Below are 16,297 nucleotides of genomic sequence, written 5' to 3' on the forward strand. Positions count from 1 at the left end.
TGCATGCTGCAACTATTCAGCACCAGATCCCCCCAGACATCACAAATCAGAGTCCCCCAACACCCTTCAACAGGAGAGCTTTCAAATTCAAGATTTAGGGCAAGCAACATATGACTCTGCAGTGCAGGATCCCCCTCAGACGTCATCATTGGGGAATTCAAGAGCATGGAAGGGTCTCACAGGAGCACAGTGCCATACTGAGAGCACTGCCCATCACCTCTTGTGGGGCTGCACGGGGACAGAGGAGTCCATGATCTCATAGAATCATATCAGCATAGAATTATTTGAGTTGGAAGGGACCTTTCAAGGTCTTCTGGTCCAACTCCCTTGCAATGACCAGGGACACCTACAGTTGACCAAGTGCTTAGGGACCTGTCCAGCCTGTCCTTGAATGTCTCCAGAGATGGGGCATCCACCACCTCCCAGGGCAACCTGTGCCAGTGCTTCACTACTCATCATAAAAAACGTTTTCCATCTGATTTAAATATTTTCTCCTTCTAGGAGGCAGGGCTGTGCCTCCCTTCATCCCCCAGCCTGTACTGGTTGGGGATCGCCACCAGCCAGCATTTGTTGAACCTCATGAGGCTCTCCTGGGCCCACTGCTGAAGCCTGGCTCCCATGGTGTCCTGCCTAGGTCTCTCCTTCAGCAGACACAATCTTGGCATTCATGTGCACAGGGAGGTTTTGACTGCTCACAAAAGTATGGGAACATCACTGTGATGGGGCAGTGCAAAGCTTCCATCAGAGCAATGCCCCAGGATTACCCTGGGATATTAATGCTAGACACTGCCCTGCTGCTTTCCATTCCCTACTCCATCCTGATCCCACTTCCCATCTTCACCCCCAGTGTCCATCCCCATCTCCATCCCCTCCTCACATTGGCAGCATCAGCCCATTGGGAAGCAGCTTTGCCCACAAGCCGACTGCCCCCTCATTGAGCACAGCCTCCCAGATCGCCTTCCCTCCTGCCTTGGTTTCTAAGGTAAAGGAGATGAATGCATCGGCACCATTGAGCTCACATTTTCGTCACCACGTGGGGCGTTTCTGAAGCCAAGCAGAGGTGGTGGTGAGATCCACCCCAGCCTTGGCACGGCACCACCACTACCTCCATCTCACCCCAACCCAATAATGCCTTGGCAGCACAAAGCCACCCCCCCGCCAAGCTCACAGAGGAAACATGAGGCTCCCAACCTCCTCCAATTCGGCTTCCATCCCCGTCAGTGATTTGAGGACACAGCTGAAGGTCACCATACCTTTGTAAAGCACATTACACGTTCCCATTGCACACCTCCTTCCCGTCCACCCCCATATGCTATTTTGAAAGCGATTTGCTCTCCTTATGGCTCCCCTATTCGTTTGCACATCTCCCACAAAACAATTCCACTCAATAGCCTTTATTTCTCCCTTTCTTTTTTTTTTTTTTTTTTGCTGGCACAAATTGCAGCAGGAAAATACGTTGTTTGGCTTAAAAATCACCAAGAAAAAAAAGCCATCAACAGAGCAGTACGAGCGATGTGAGGACAGAAACCCTTTGCTACCAGGATGAGAAGTGGAAGAACTCATTTCAGTGTTTGTGGGACTTACAGCAAACCAGGAGAGCTGCATCTTCCTCATCTCATGCTTTGGGGAGACTGCAAGCAGCGCAGTGATTCCTCAGCTCTGTGCAGAGCAGCTCCAGAGCAGCACAGCTGAACGCACCTTGATGCTGCGATCGCAACGTTTCCCAGCAGCACATCAAACTCAATTAGGGATTAAACAGAAACGTCCGGACGCAATTAGAAATTGAGTTTGAGGTCTTTTTTGCATCCTCGCTCATTCTGACTTCTGCATGCATTTCTGCTGCTCCTGTGGCTGCGTGTGCCACGCAGTCTCATCTCAGAGCTAACTCCTCTCCAAGAGCAGCTCCTTCAATCTCACCAATGCCCCCACTATTTCCAGTATAGCCCCCACTTTTGCCATGGACAGAGCAGGGTGCTCTCCTGCAGTGCTGACTCTGCAATCCCAATGCACCTTTATGGCCATCATGCACTGTGTAGGTACGTGTCAGACCCCTACAACACTTCAATACTGTCACAATTCCTCTGTGCAAACCAACTCAAGGCTCTGGGCAGCCCAGTCTGGTGGTTGGCAACCCTGCCCATAGCAGGGGGGTTGAAACTAGATGATCATCATGGTCCTATTAAACCCAGGCCATTCTATGATTTTATGAACTCTCTGAGTTTCCACACGCTTACTTTAACGGTTTGGGGTCAACCTTTTGGAGACTTCTATTTCACAAAGCATTTAAAAAATCAACCTTCCTATTCTTTTGGGGATAGGCACAAATTTCACAATGCTGGAAGTTCTTTGCATGGCGGAAACCCTGCTTTCTCACCAGCTCTACATAACAGGTGTTTGTTGTTTTCCGAAGCATGAAATAAGCAGCAGTGTTTGTTCTGAAACTGGGATGTGGACTGATTTTCAACAGTGCCACCCTCAAGGTACTGAGCTCCAGGAAGCAGAGAGTTTTACAAGCATAAAATTGGGTAATTATGCCATAGCCTTTGTGATGAAGGTGGGAGATTTGTACAACTGCTCTACACTGATTGGGAAGAAAACACAGCCAGATAGCACAGAGTTTCATTTCAGGGGACCAAGCAGCTCCTGTGATGCACACATCTCCTTTTCCCTAACATACATTAATAGATCATTATATCCACTAATAAATCTCTTGCTATATAAAAATAGATTTTTTATAAGTAAAAAAAGAAACCTAATTGTAATTGCAAATCGGAGGGGGAAGGAGGCAGAAGAAGAGATAAAACTTCCACCGAGATGTCTCCTTTGAAGGAAACCGAACAAATGTACTTTCCTCCTTCATATATTCATGAGCTGATGCTTCCCTACCCCACTCCCTACCACCCTCGGCTCCGGGCTCCGAGCCAGCACTGTCCTTATCTGGTACGAGGCAGGAAGGAGTCCTGATACGATCACAAGTTTTCAGCAGTTCAGCAAACGTGGAGAAAAGTCTCCGCCGGATGTTAAAACAGCCTGGGGAGGGGGGATGTGAGTGGTGATGGGAGCAGTGCTGCCCAGCGTGGTCCCACAGCGGGCACAGGGGAGAACCCGCAGCCCTTTGGGTTTGGAACCAGCAGTTACCTGCTGGAAAGCTGTGACCCCTACACACGTCTGGAGGTTCCTCTCAGTGCTCCTTCTCCTTTGGAAAAGCCAGAACTGGAGGAGCTCGTAGGAGCCTGTGATGCCCAGGAGGGAGGCTGACTTCAAAAACACCTTGCTTGTAAGAAAAAACGCACCCCCTCCCCAGCACCCAGTGCCCCCATCTTCCTCATCCTCTCTCCAGTCACGGCGCTCAATCACTTGCCAGCTAATTGCCTCCACTCATGTGTGCAAACTAACCGTTTACTGGAAAATGCCACGGAATGTTAATTTCATTTGGAATTGGGTAATTGCAAAGAGCTCCCGTTTTTTTTATTTTTATTATACGAAATGAATAAGCGTGGTATTAATAGCATCACTTCCAGCTCCGACCACAATCGCAGCCCCATCGACACAGGCTGTGAGTTATTTGTCACCCCTTCCCTTCCCTGCATTTCTTCCTTCTGCCTTTCCCTTCCCTTTGTCACGCTCCTGACTTTCCATTTTGGTAATTAAGATAATGCAGGATAATTATAAACACATTGTGAAAGATCAAAGCTCGTGTGCCACGGTCCAACAGCCCCAGCTCTGTCTGCTACAGAACCACCATCTCAGCCTATCTGACCTCCCCAAGGGCTGCTTCTCCATAGGAAATCCTCAGCTCTTCCTACTGGGCAAAGACTTTTTTCTAGCACAGCCCTCCTCTGCCACTAACACAGCGTTCATCCCCTTGGCCCATTTCTCCTCCTGATGGAATCACAGCAAAGAAAAGCCCTTGGCAAACAGGATGCTGCCCCTCCAAGCCAGCTCCAGCTCTCTCTGCCCCAGCACTGAAAGATCCAGGCCACCAGGTGCTCTGCTTCCCACATCTCCAGCCTAATAAAACCTTTCACTTACCTATTTTACGAGACACCATAACTTTTTAGCTTATGCAACGAGCAGAGAGAGGAGCAGGAAGATGGGCAGACCCTCAGCAGCAGCTAATACTCCTCAAGTTATAAAATAATTGAAAAGTTAAATAAAAACACTCTGGAGGAAGCTTCCCCATTTGGTGCTAATGGGCACACGAAGCAGCCCAGGTTAATGTTGCATAGCAGGAGGGAGAACTGACAGCTCTGAGCACACAGCACTGAACTCCAGCAGCCCTCCTTTCTCCTTCCAGCTCCCTAAATTAATGCAAAACCGAGGGCAAGATGAAGCTCATCCCCAGATGCCCAAGCTCAGCTCTAGGGCAGGAGGAAGGGGAGTTCTGGGGATCTCAGGTCATGGGCAGCAGGCATGGGTGGGATATATGACATGGCAACGGAAAGCACGGCTGGTAGGAAGGGGACATGGCAACAGAACCAAGGGCTGCCACTGCAGCTCACGTTCCAAGCCCATAACCATTGCTGGGGTGAGCACCAGCACACCAAGCACCTGAGCCATGATGTCTGAAGTAGCAGCTGGCAATCCTGCCCTCAGCAGCAGGGTTAGAACTACATGACCTCTGAGGTCCTTTCCAATCCAAACCATTCTATAACTCTGAACACCAAGGTAACTAAGTGCCCACGGCCATGCACTCACATCCTGAGGCTGAGAAAACCCACTGCTCCCACTATGGCTGACACAAACCAAGCAAAGCATCCCAGGGGCTGCCTGAGAGCCCCCAGCACCGATTGATTTCCATCAGAAATGGGAACACTGCATGTTTTCCTCCCTCCTTGCAGCCCTCTTTCCCTGTTCACTCCAACCTCAGGAGCTGAGGGCAGGTTCTCCCATGCCAACATCACATTACAGATGGAAGGACAGCACTGGGGACAGATTCCAGCTCCCAGCAATGCAGACACAGCACACCATGGGGCAGACCCAGCGTGGAAAGCCCTAGAGGGGAGGATGTTCAGGTCTCAAGGACAATAAAAAGCCACCACATTACTTTTTATGTTTCGCATCAGGCAAGGAAAAAAACAATCTTCTTGAAACTTATTCTGGTCAACAACTGGTCTACAACCCAGCTATGCCTTTAATAATGCAGCACGTTATCAAACATTCATAGTTATGCATAAAGTGATGAACAACGCGAGCCTGGCATTTATAGAAATATAGTTCCTGATGGCTTGTTTTCCTTGGACAGCCAGAACTTCACAGCTCATCTCCTGCGCGCTGGATGAAAAGCACTTTGGACACCTGGGGAATTCAGGGCTCCTGCACACAAAGCTGTCACGGCATCTCCAGCAGCACTGAGGGGCTCAGACAGCCCCATAAAACCAACATAACCCCAAGCTGAAGAGCTGGGGGACCAAAAGTCACCCAAATTTGGCCCCCAAAAGGCCCTTCCCTTTGCACTTGGTAGCCGTGGGTTTGGGGTGTCACAACACTGTGATACAGACATCACGAAGCTGCCATCCCTCTGGGATGCTCAGCAAAGTGATGGAATATTAAAACACCCCTTTTCCTCTTCCATTCCCCACAGCACCATCAAGAAGCTGATTTTCCATCTGCTTCTCCCCTCCCCTGTCTCATAAAATCAGTCAGTGGCATAGAGCAACAGCAAAGGCAGGGGTGGAAAAACAACACCGTGTCAGGAATCCCACTCTGGGAGCCTGCTGTCATTGGGCTCTCCCATCCCTGAGCACACAGGCACACTGTGGGCATGGAACCATCCAGCTCTCCTTGGAGTGAGCCCTGGTGGGAAGAACCCATTTTTGAGGCTGATCCAATCCCAGTGAAGGGGTAATCAGAACAATCTGGAACTCCAGGCTGGCAGCCATCCTTAGGGTTCAAAAGGCAATTAATACATTAATTACGACTATGTTTATCTCTCTGGAAAGCAAAGCTTTTCCCTGTCAGCTATATGCATTTTTGAATTAGCATTAAGATACAGCTGGCATCACTAATAAGCCAAAAGATCCAGTGGCACACTCCTTGCCACCTCTGCAACTGGGTCGCCCATTCTCTCCATTTCTCTTCAGCAATCCACTCAAATCAAGCAGAATTAAGCACGCTGCACTTAAAGACATGCTTAATTGCTCTGATAACAGGAGATGCTGGCTAAGCACATGGCAAAATGCTCTCCTGAATTGGTACCCATTTCCTACCCTGTTGGGCCCCATATATGTTGAGTTTTTCTGAACTGGAATTTGCAGTGGGTTTTTGTTTTTTGGGTGTTTTTTTTTTTGCAGTCAGGAATGAGCAGAGTGCAGGAAACCTTCTGCACCGTGGCCACACAGCCTGCGTGAATATACATTTGTCAAAGGTCTCTGTAAATTACACAAGGAGCTGGCGGGAATGAGATCTGGGAAAAGCTGATCAAATACAGAGAGGGTCACGATCCCATTAGGTCACTGAAGACTGGATGCATCAGATACCAGTCTGATGTACCATTTCTTTTTGTTCCCAGCTCCAGCTAATGGTAAGCCATCATTTTATTCATTGAAGGCTCAGGAAGCCTCTGGCAGAGTCATGACTCGCAGAGCTTTACAGTTGCCAGCAGGAGCAAACCTCTAGCCCTCAGCCCTATGGTGGTGGGGTGAGCACCACAGGGTAATCCACACCATGGAGAGCAATGTCCTGATCCTGGTCCCATGGGCATCACCTCCAGTTCAGTCCCTGTCTTTAAACTCATCTCCAAGACCCCACAGCACGCACCCTGGATTGGGTCTCCATGGATTAAGGAAGGGAAATGTCGGAGATCGATCACGTTACTGCAGCAGGTTAAAAGAAAGGCCACGAGCTGTAGGTTCAGGATGGTGTCATGACCACACCTCTGATCCATCACGGCACTGAGCACCAGCACTGCTGGCAGCCAGCACTGCCCAGATTTCACCAGGCAGGATCCTGGGCTCTCACTGCCCCTGATCCTGGTAAGGCAAAGTCTCCTCCCCATGGCCAATCACTGGCATCCCTCCCCACAAAGGCCCCAGGGAATCCAGGACAACCCGACAGCCACACTTGCTGGGCTCTATCCACGTTCATTCACTGCTGTCCACTGCAGAGTACTTCATCCACATGGGGTTGGTTTGGACACATGGGTTTGGACACATGCTATCCAGGAGGTACAAACCCCAAGGAGATTTTCTAATTCACAGAATCACAGAATGCCTTGGATTGGAAAAGACCTCGAAGATCACCTGGTTCCAACCAGGCTCCATAGACAACCCCAAAACTGCAGGGAGACCACACAGCTCCCTTTCCATGCCAGCACACAGGCTTCCTTTCAGCTAATTAGAGCTGCCTATTGCCCTTTCTCTCCCTCATATTAATATGTTAATAAAAAAAACTACTTTCCCTCTTCCTAAACTGCCTTAGATTTTTCTTCTGTCTAAATTCATCAGGGCTCTGTGCAATGTCATGAGGTCACTTTGTGCTCCTACTGCAATTCTAATTCTGTCAGTTTTCCATTTTCCAGGCAGTTGGGGGAATTTTTCTTTCTACTTTTTTTTTTTTTTTTTCCCCCCCCCAAATCAAAAACGATTTTGCATAACAGCAATAATGTTAATGTCCCCGCTCAGTGCATCCAGATTACAGGCTGCAGCTGGGGAGAAATAAACATCTCATCTTTGCCCTGCTGTTTATCAACCCGCTGCAGAGCCTGGTATCAGGTCAGAACCTGTAATTTCATTAACTTTATCACTGCTACACGCTTGTTGCTAGATGTCATTATTCAGCACACTGCTCCCGTGTTTGTTTGCACTGTGCCAGCTGCAGCGCATCGCCTGAGCAGGCAGGGGGACATTTGGTGCTGCGTGTTTGCACCGGCTGCACCCATACTCAGCACAGCAGATATCTGTGCTGCGGATCCACCGGCTGCTCCGCACCCATTCCTCAGGGCTGTAACATCACAGAGTTGTCCATCCAGCAGGGAGCACAGCACTCCTCTGCGTGGCAAGGGCAACTGAGCGTGCAGGAATCCCAAGGGATGGAAAGCACCAGCACCTGCAAATCAATCACTGCCCGGCACGTGGGAGAAGCGAGTGGCACAGGCAGGTGAGGGCGAGGCGAGGCACTCCATCTTCATTGCATTTGCCATCCCTGGTAATTAACGTCGGGAACTGACACTTGAAAGAGTCTTTGGTGACAGCCCCAGCAATGATAGCATTTGGAGCCTGCTGACAAGCCCCAGCTGATGTCTTATCACCACGTTAGGCACCACACGCAGCTTCTCCCTTGGGCGCTGCCAGGCTCACAGGCACAGCTCCGCAGCCAAGCCTGATGCACCCATACAAATGCAGCCCCGGGCCAGGCCCCAGCTGGGACTCCCTTGACACATCCATCTCAAAGCCACCTGTGAAACTGTGCCTCAACAGCCCTGATTTCCCCCTGGGGATCGGTGGGCACATGTTATCTGCAACATCCCACCTGCACATCCCCAGGGAAGCCCAACTGCACCCACTGCCTGCTGGCAGGCAGCACATCCATGGTACATCTGACACATCCTGAATTTGTGCAGCTCCCAGGCATGTGCAAAGCAGCTGGAGGGCTGAGTACAAAGCACATGAATAGCACCACAGAGAGGTTGGGTTGGAAGAGAAATTAAATATAAGACAACTTAAATATCACCCAGTCCCAAACCCTGCCATGGGCTCACTGCCCCCCAGCTCAGGCTGCCTAGGGCCCATCCACAGCCTTGGGTACCTCCAGGGATGCCACTCACAGCTCTGGGCAGCAGTGCCAGGGCCTCACCGCCCTCTGAGTAGAACATTTCCTCCCAGTATCTCACTAAAATCTCTCCTCAAGTCCAGGTGTGACGCATGATGGTGTCCTGATGGGAGAACTCAGCACTGAATGGATAGCAGCAGGCCTAGGGCAGCCTGTCCCAGCCCGCAGCCCTGGTTTGGGTCTTCTGCATACAGCACAAGAATTCCTTTATTGCCAATTCCTGAAGCCCTGAGATAGTTTAATATTCTGCCCTAGATCTTGTTTACTATTATGTTTTGAAGAGCACTGAAATGCAGTTACTGCTGTCTCTCCCTCTCACACAACTCTAAATAATTTATAGAAAAGCAAAACAAAGAAGAGAATATGAAAGAATAAAAGAGGCAGCTCAGTTACAGGACATGAAGGCCTTCATTTGTTCGCTCTCACCGTGCAGAGGGTTGGGGGAGCACCTCTTAACCCCACAAGCCGATGAGAGCCACAAAGGAGGACGCCAACAGGGATGCTCCAAGCAGTGCGTGAGGACAGCAGGAGGATCCCTGGGTTGTTGGAGCTATAACCATCCCTGCTGTAACAGCTCTGCCTGGAAGAGGAAGGGGGAAAGAGCTGTAAGGAGCAGCCTCCAATGCCATGTGTGTGGGGCTGCTTTCCAGGAGCCAAGCTCTGGGGTCCCTGTCCCCATCTCTGCTACCCAATGGGGACAGCACAGGAGCAGGACACGCTCCCAAGGATGGATGCACACTGTGAGCAGAAAGCAGAACCACTTCCCTGTGCCCATCCCCACTCCTGCTGCAGTCGCTCAGCAATTAGCACCAACGCGCTTCGCTTTTGTTTATTCCAACGCACTTCACCACGTTGCAGGTTAACTACATCAAACTGCTTCTAATGATATTTCAATAAGCAGAGGTGGGCGATACGCTTTCCCAGAGACAGACTTTAAAAAAGCAAGCAATCAAATCTGCATTAGCCCAGACACGCTGGGGAAAGCGCTGCTCTTCTCCAGGCAGGAGCCCGTGGCACGAAGCTCCATGTCTGTCTGTCCTGCTGCACCCAACCCCAGCACCACACTGCCTCACCTGGAGGGGAAGCCCAAAGGGACCTGAGCTCCAACCCATTCCGGCACCCTAAGAACTCCAGGATCATTGCTTGATGGCTCATAGAATAAAACACAGGGAATGTTTTGGTGCCCCTGGAAAATGCAGCGTTGTGGAGCTGCTCTCTGAGGTGCAGCATTGCTCAGCAGGGCCCCACTGACATGCTCTATGCTGGAATTGATGCACTACCTGACAGCAACGAAATGAGCATTTCTGCCACCTAGAGAATAAAGCCAGGCTGATTGATGCCCATGTGCCAGTGCTCACCTACAGCAAGAAGTCAGCAGGGATCCCAGCATCCCCAAGCTGCTTGGAAGCCTGGAGCACAGACTGAATGGGAACAAATGCTCATCAGCACTGACGGAGTAGTGGGACTGACAGTGCTGCTCCATGCAACACTGCACAAACCCATGGCAAAAGAGCAACTCTCCTTGGTGGGGAAATGCTCCTCCTGCTCCCTAGCCAACTCCTCATTTCTGGGTGCTTCCAGAAGTCACAGTGTCAATGAGACAGACAGTGGGATTGAGGGCATCCTCAGCAAGTTTGCTGATGTCACCAAGCAGAATGGTGTGTAATAGCTGATACAATGGAAGGGATGCCATTCATAGGGACACGGACAGCCTGAAAAGTGAGCCCACAGGAACCTAATGAGGCACAACAAGGCTGAGTGTGAGGTGCTGCACGTGGGCTGGGGTAACCCCAGATATGGGAACTGTTCAATCTGGAGAAGAGAAGGCTTTGGGGAGACCTCACTGCAGCCTTCAAGCACTTGAAGGGAGCTTATAAACAGGAGGGGGAATGGCTGTTTATGAGAGTGGACAGTGACAGGAAAAGGAGGAAGGGCTTTAAACTAAAAGACGGGAGATTTAAGTGAGATGTCAGGAGGAAATGTTTTACTCAGAGGGCGGTGAGGCCCTGGCACTGCTGCTCAGACTGGGCTCCCTGCAGGGGCCCAAAGCTGTAGATGGGGCCCTGGGCAGACAGAGCTGGGGGGGGTAACCTGAGCTGAGGGGCAGGGATGGGTTCTGCGTGGTTGTATGGCCCCTTCCAACACAACCATTCAATGGTTTTATGGAATCAGCTGGAAGATGAAAGCTCAGGACAAACCAGCAGATCCAGGACCCCCTCATCAGGAAGCCCCATGCAGCTCAGACGCTCTGAGGGCACAGGGTGAGGGGAAGACCAGGCAGAACAGCCACCAACCTTTCTTCTCGTAGTCAGGCTTCTCCTCCCCACCCCGGCCCAGGCTCTCCAGCGTCCGCGTCACCTGGCTGCCAAACTCATCCTCCCTGGTGCTGGGTTCTGCCCGCTGCGGCGTCTCCTCCTCCTCCTCGTCCTCGTAGTCATCCAGGATGGGGGTCTCGCGGATGGGCACGCCGATGACCGAGTTGTGGGCCTGCAGGCGAGAGTTGCGGAAGCTCTCTCGGGCCTGGGGGCCCAGCAGCACCGAGGGGATGTAGTGGATCTCGTGGGTGGCCTCGGTGCTGGCACTCTTCTGCGGGATGCGGCGGCGCTTGTGCCAGCGCCGCTGGGCGTACAGAGCCACTGTGAAGACCAGGAGGAGCAGGAGCAGAGCGATCAGCCCACCCTGCGGGACAGCAAAGAGACACGTCAGCAGACACAGGGATGGCTGAGGAGCAGCATCCACCAGCGCTCTCTCTCCTCTTACACAAAATCCTTTAATCAACTCCAGGCAGGGTCCTGGAGGAGATCCTTAACACCCCAATGACATCCCCAGCTCAGCTCTGCCCACTCCAGGAACTCTTTCCTCATCCCCTTGGTCTTATCAGGCAATGTACATGGATACCAAGCCAGCCTGCCCTGCACAAGGAGATGGGAAAGGATCTCCCATCTGCATCTCACTGCTCAGGAGACAAAAAACTCATTAAAACAACCCAGCAACCAACAAGGGAGCCATAAAGTCTCCGCAGAGACACAGCATTTTGTGCAAAAGACCATGTACCAAATGTACCAAATGGCATCACCCAACTGCCACCCTCCAGGGCACAGAGAACCAAGCCACCCATCGATCCTGAGAACTAGAGGATGAGGCCACCCAGCAGCATTGGCAGGCCATGGAGCAGGGCTCCTGCATGGCTCCTCTGGATGCTGCTGCTCTGAGGAGCATCCCACAGCTGCATCCTGCACCCAAATCCTCAGCTCTCCAAAACAACTGTGATCCCATCAATCGTGTTAGAATTATTTAAAGACTTCCCTCTTGCTCACATGCTTAGGGAGCTTTGCCAGAGTCACCCTCGCAGCAGAGTGCAGCCCCCCATGCCAACCCTTTGGGTGAACTGTTGTGGCTACATGCAGGGGCACAATACACCCTATCCCAGACCACAACCTTCAATGCCAAGCTCTCTCTTCCCACACCTCCTAATTAAATGAGCCAGCAGCGTGCCCAGGTGGCCAAAAAAGCCAGTGGCATCCTGTCAGCAATAGTGCAGCCAGCAGAACAAGGAGATGATTGTCCTGTGACTGGCACTGGTGGGACTGCATCTCAAATGCTGTGTTAGATTTTGGGCCTTTTACTACAAGAACACTGAGGCCCTGGAGTGCATCCAGAGAAAGGCAAGAAAGCTGGGGAGGTTCGGCCTGGATATTAGGAAAACATTTTGTCTCAGAAAGAGTGGTCAGGCATTGGAACAAGCTCTGCAGGGAGGCAGTAGGGTCACTATCCCTAGAAGTGTTCAACACACTTGGAGATGTGACACTGAGGGACGTGGTCAGAGGGCACGGTGGGGGTGGGTTGGGGTTGGACATGGTGATCTTACATGACTCTATGATTCTATGATCAAAATCATAGATCATTACCTAAAAGCACAAACTTCCTTCATACCAACGTCTCCATGGAAGTGGCCTCCTCCATGGGGCAGCCCTGCCTGCTCTGGAGACCAACACAACCACAGCAGGAGCTGTGCATTCCCCCACCTTGGGCCCCTCCATCTCTCTGCAGCACCAAAGCAATGTTACCCCACAGCAGATGAGCAAAGCACGTAAATCAGGAGCAGTGTGAGCAACTGATGCTTTGCAGCGCGACATGCAGCAGCTGGGGCAGGGCAGGCATCTGTTTGGCACAAAGAATGCCATAGCTGGGAACTTTACAGAGCATGCAAGAGCAGCGTGAAGACATGCAAATATTTCTTCTGCACAAAATACAAAGCACTGCGCCGTGCAGAGGGAGGATCATCTGTAAAGAGGCGGCGTGGGAAGTGAGTGTGCTGGGGATGGAGCTCAGGGGATGCAGGGGGATGGTGCTGGTGGTGGCAGTGGACAGTACTGCAGGAGGATCCTGCTGCTCTGCCCTCTGCCTCCACTGACACTAATGGGAGCCTGGCTGGAGGGTTTGGGGTGACATTGCTTAGTTTGACTTTCCCAATTCAGCTTGCACATGGGATGCAGCGGGGCTCTGCCACACTACTTGCTGCCCCGTGCTCAGCCTCATGGCCCTGCTGTACGCTGGGTGGCTCTGGGTCAGGTCCACGTGCCCAGGAACTGTGCCAATCCCTGGCGTTCAGCAGCAGCTCAGTTTCATGCTCTGCCCACATCCCTGACCCCGCATCACAGCCGCTTGTCAGAGCGCCGTGCACACGCAGGGAGAGCTTCCCAGGGAAAGAAAAGTCAAACTTAGGAGGCATTCAAACCAGCCTCATTTTAATCTATTTTTCATGTTAAATTATCCAACTGAGGGAGCGGGAGAGAGAAAGGGGAAGGAAGGGATAATATGAGAAATGTTTTATTTGACAATGTGTCATTCGGAAACTGATTATTTCTGTCTCAGAGCTTTTTAATATTCCCAAACAATGGCCGAGCCGCGAGGGGATTTGGTATGCTAAGGCTGGATTTATAATACTCTGTTCTGCAGTGATAAGAACATGGGCCTTTAATCCTGTGAGCTGTGAACATGCATATTCTCCTGCGTAATGTCCTTCCTCCCCACTGCTCTCCCGAGAGCCCCGGGTTGCATGCAGCTGTGACACCCCGGACACTGTGGGGACGTGGACACATCCCAGGTGTACAGCCATGGTGGTGGGAGCACAGCAAAGAGGGGATTGGGGTTGGTCCTGCTAAGGATGTGGCACGAGGGAGGAGAGGGCATGGGCAGCACTGCAAAACTTTGCAGTCAAACACAGGAATATGGCTCAGGTGAAGGAGGAAAGCAGCAAGGGTGTGAGTTATATGGTAAGCACCAAAGGAAAGCTGCTGGGGGAAGCTACCTGCAGACCCTGCCAACTCACAGAGTCATTAAGGTTGGAACTGATCTGTAAGATCATCCAGCCCAGCCACTAACCCACCCCACCATGCCCACCGACTGCATCCCTCAGTGCCACATCTCCACATGTGCTCAACACCTACAGGGATGGTTGACTCCACCACTCTCTGGTTCTGCTTTTATAAATGATGTGGGCTGCAGAATTGCTGACTGCAGGGCAATGAGCTCCCATGGACCTTCCCACAGTGCTGAGCACCCCTTCAACAGTGAGAGCCCCTCCAAGCACTGCCCCAAACCAACTCTTGACCCCATACAGGGGCTGTGCTGTGAGCCAAGTGATGGCCATGCAGTCCTTCCAAGCTCTCCACACTGTAGTTTTTCCTTTCTTCCCTTTCTGACAGTACAGGTAATTAAACACTAGAACTATTTACCACGGGTTGTAGTGGATTATCCATCACTGTCAAGTTTTATTTTTATTTTTTTTTAATACCAATGCTGGATGCTTTCAGAAAAGTTATGCTTTACTCCAGTGAGAAATAAAAGGCTCCAGTGAAGCCCTGAGGTCCAACAAGACCCCACAGCCCCTTCTGGTCCTTCAATCTGTCCCTGAAGGTATTGAAGACCAGGTTGGACGGAGCCTTGGACACTCTGCTCTAGGGCCAGATCTGGAAGTTGATGGCCCTGCCTCTGCCAGAGGATTTGGAACCTGATGATCCTTGGGGTCCCTTCCAACCCAAGCCATTCTATGATTCTATGATCTCCTCACTTTGTCCTTCCTATGTTTCATCATGAGTTATGCAGCCCTCCAGCACCTCTTCCACCCCAGTCTCTTCCAGCCTTTTCACCCCATTCCAGCTCAATGCAGATGCACCAAAGCAGGGAGGATGCTGCAGCACAGACCAACTTCACACCTGGATGCCCAAACCTCTTCTGGCCCAAAACTATAATAATGCAACTTCAAGGATCAGGTGCAGCAAACACTTGCACCAGGTTTTTGCCGAGCTGTAATTCCAACTAACAGATTTCTAATTAGTTTAACTCAAAGTGATGGCAAACTGCAGGACGGAGACCCTGTGAACATCATTCCACCAGGCAGAGGCTTGTGCTCCATCAGGACCCCCATTCCCTCCAAATTCAGTGCATGCAGCACAGCCTGGGATCAGAAACCCCCTGTCCCACTGGTGCCAGGGGAGGCTCACGTTGGATATTAGGAAACATTTCTGCTCAGAAAAAGTGGTGATGCACTGGTACAGGCTGCCCGGGGAGTGGTGGGATCACCGCACCAGAGATGTGATCAGTGGGCATGGGGAATGGTGGGGGTAGATGGACAGCTGGACTGGATGATCTCCGAGGTCCTTTCCACCCCCAGTGACTCCATGCTTCCATGGCACAGGTCAGTGCAGGATCTGGCCCTGGTGTTCCCGCAGCATCGCTCTGCCAGCCCATGCATCTTTGCATGCTGCTTGCTATGCTGTACATAAACACATTGGGCATAAATCTAATAGCACACACAGTCCTGCAAAGCATCGCAGAGGTACAAGAGATGAGAGTTACAGTTGCTGTGGGAACCATAACTTTAAAATCTCTGACTCTTCCACATTAAAAAAAAAAAAAAGAGTCAGAAAAAAGTCACATTTCCATATAATTTTACTTTTTTTTTTTTTCCTCCAAGCCACACTGAATTTTGTTTTGCAGTTCCATTCGGGAACAGAAACAAAAAGAAGGAGTGGAGCTGCCAATCAGCTCAGGCACACGGGAGATGCTCCAGTGCTGGCAGTTGGAACGCTCCCCCAGCACTGCCCCGATGGCACCGCACACCCGCGTGCCCCACGCCCGGATAACAACTCCAAATGACTCCTAATCCATTTTTATCATGTAAAAAAGGCATTTATTTCCAGCGAGCCAAAAGAGGAGGGCTGTAGGTGATTTTATTAAGCACCTGATTGCCAGCTCTTCCTAACACTCGAGTGCAGATTGCATAAATTGTGGTTTTAATGCGCTCTAAACGGCTCACCTAGCTGGGCTGACCTGCTAACCCAGGGCCTGCCCTCGGAGAGGGAAGATTTTAAAATGCATGAGATCTCGTGTTTCCCTAACGCAGGCAGACTGAGCAAATCGCTGAGAAACACAAAGGCTCGGAGCTCCCCAGCCCCTTCCCTGCTGAGTGATGCTCACGTGCTCCTCCCGCTCGGCTCACCGAGACCTGCTCAGCGAATTGCAT

At 51.2% G+C, this 16,297-nt stretch overlaps 1 protein-coding gene across 2 annotated transcripts in view; it reads right to left on the reverse strand.

Annotated features, from left to right (window-relative positions):
* ASTN2 (astrotactin 2) overlaps positions 1–16,297 on the reverse strand; it is a 257,628-nt gene that overhangs the window by 190,103 nt on the left and 51,228 nt on the right. For both annotated transcript variants that reach the window (XM_052669629.1, XM_052669630.1), the window contains exon 3: positions 11,064–11,448. In XM_052669629.1, the coding sequence (XP_052525589.1) occupies positions 11,064–11,448 (385 nt within the window). The remainder of the gene's footprint in view (positions 1–11,063; positions 11,449–16,297) is intronic.

This window comes from Tympanuchus pallidicinctus, unplaced genomic scaffold (genome assembly GCF_026119805.1).
Source record: "Tympanuchus pallidicinctus isolate F22 unplaced genomic scaffold, pur_lepc_1.0 scaffold8, whole genome shotgun sequence".
Classification (NCBI taxonomy): domain Eukaryota; kingdom Metazoa; phylum Chordata; class Aves; order Galliformes; family Phasianidae; genus Tympanuchus; species Tympanuchus pallidicinctus.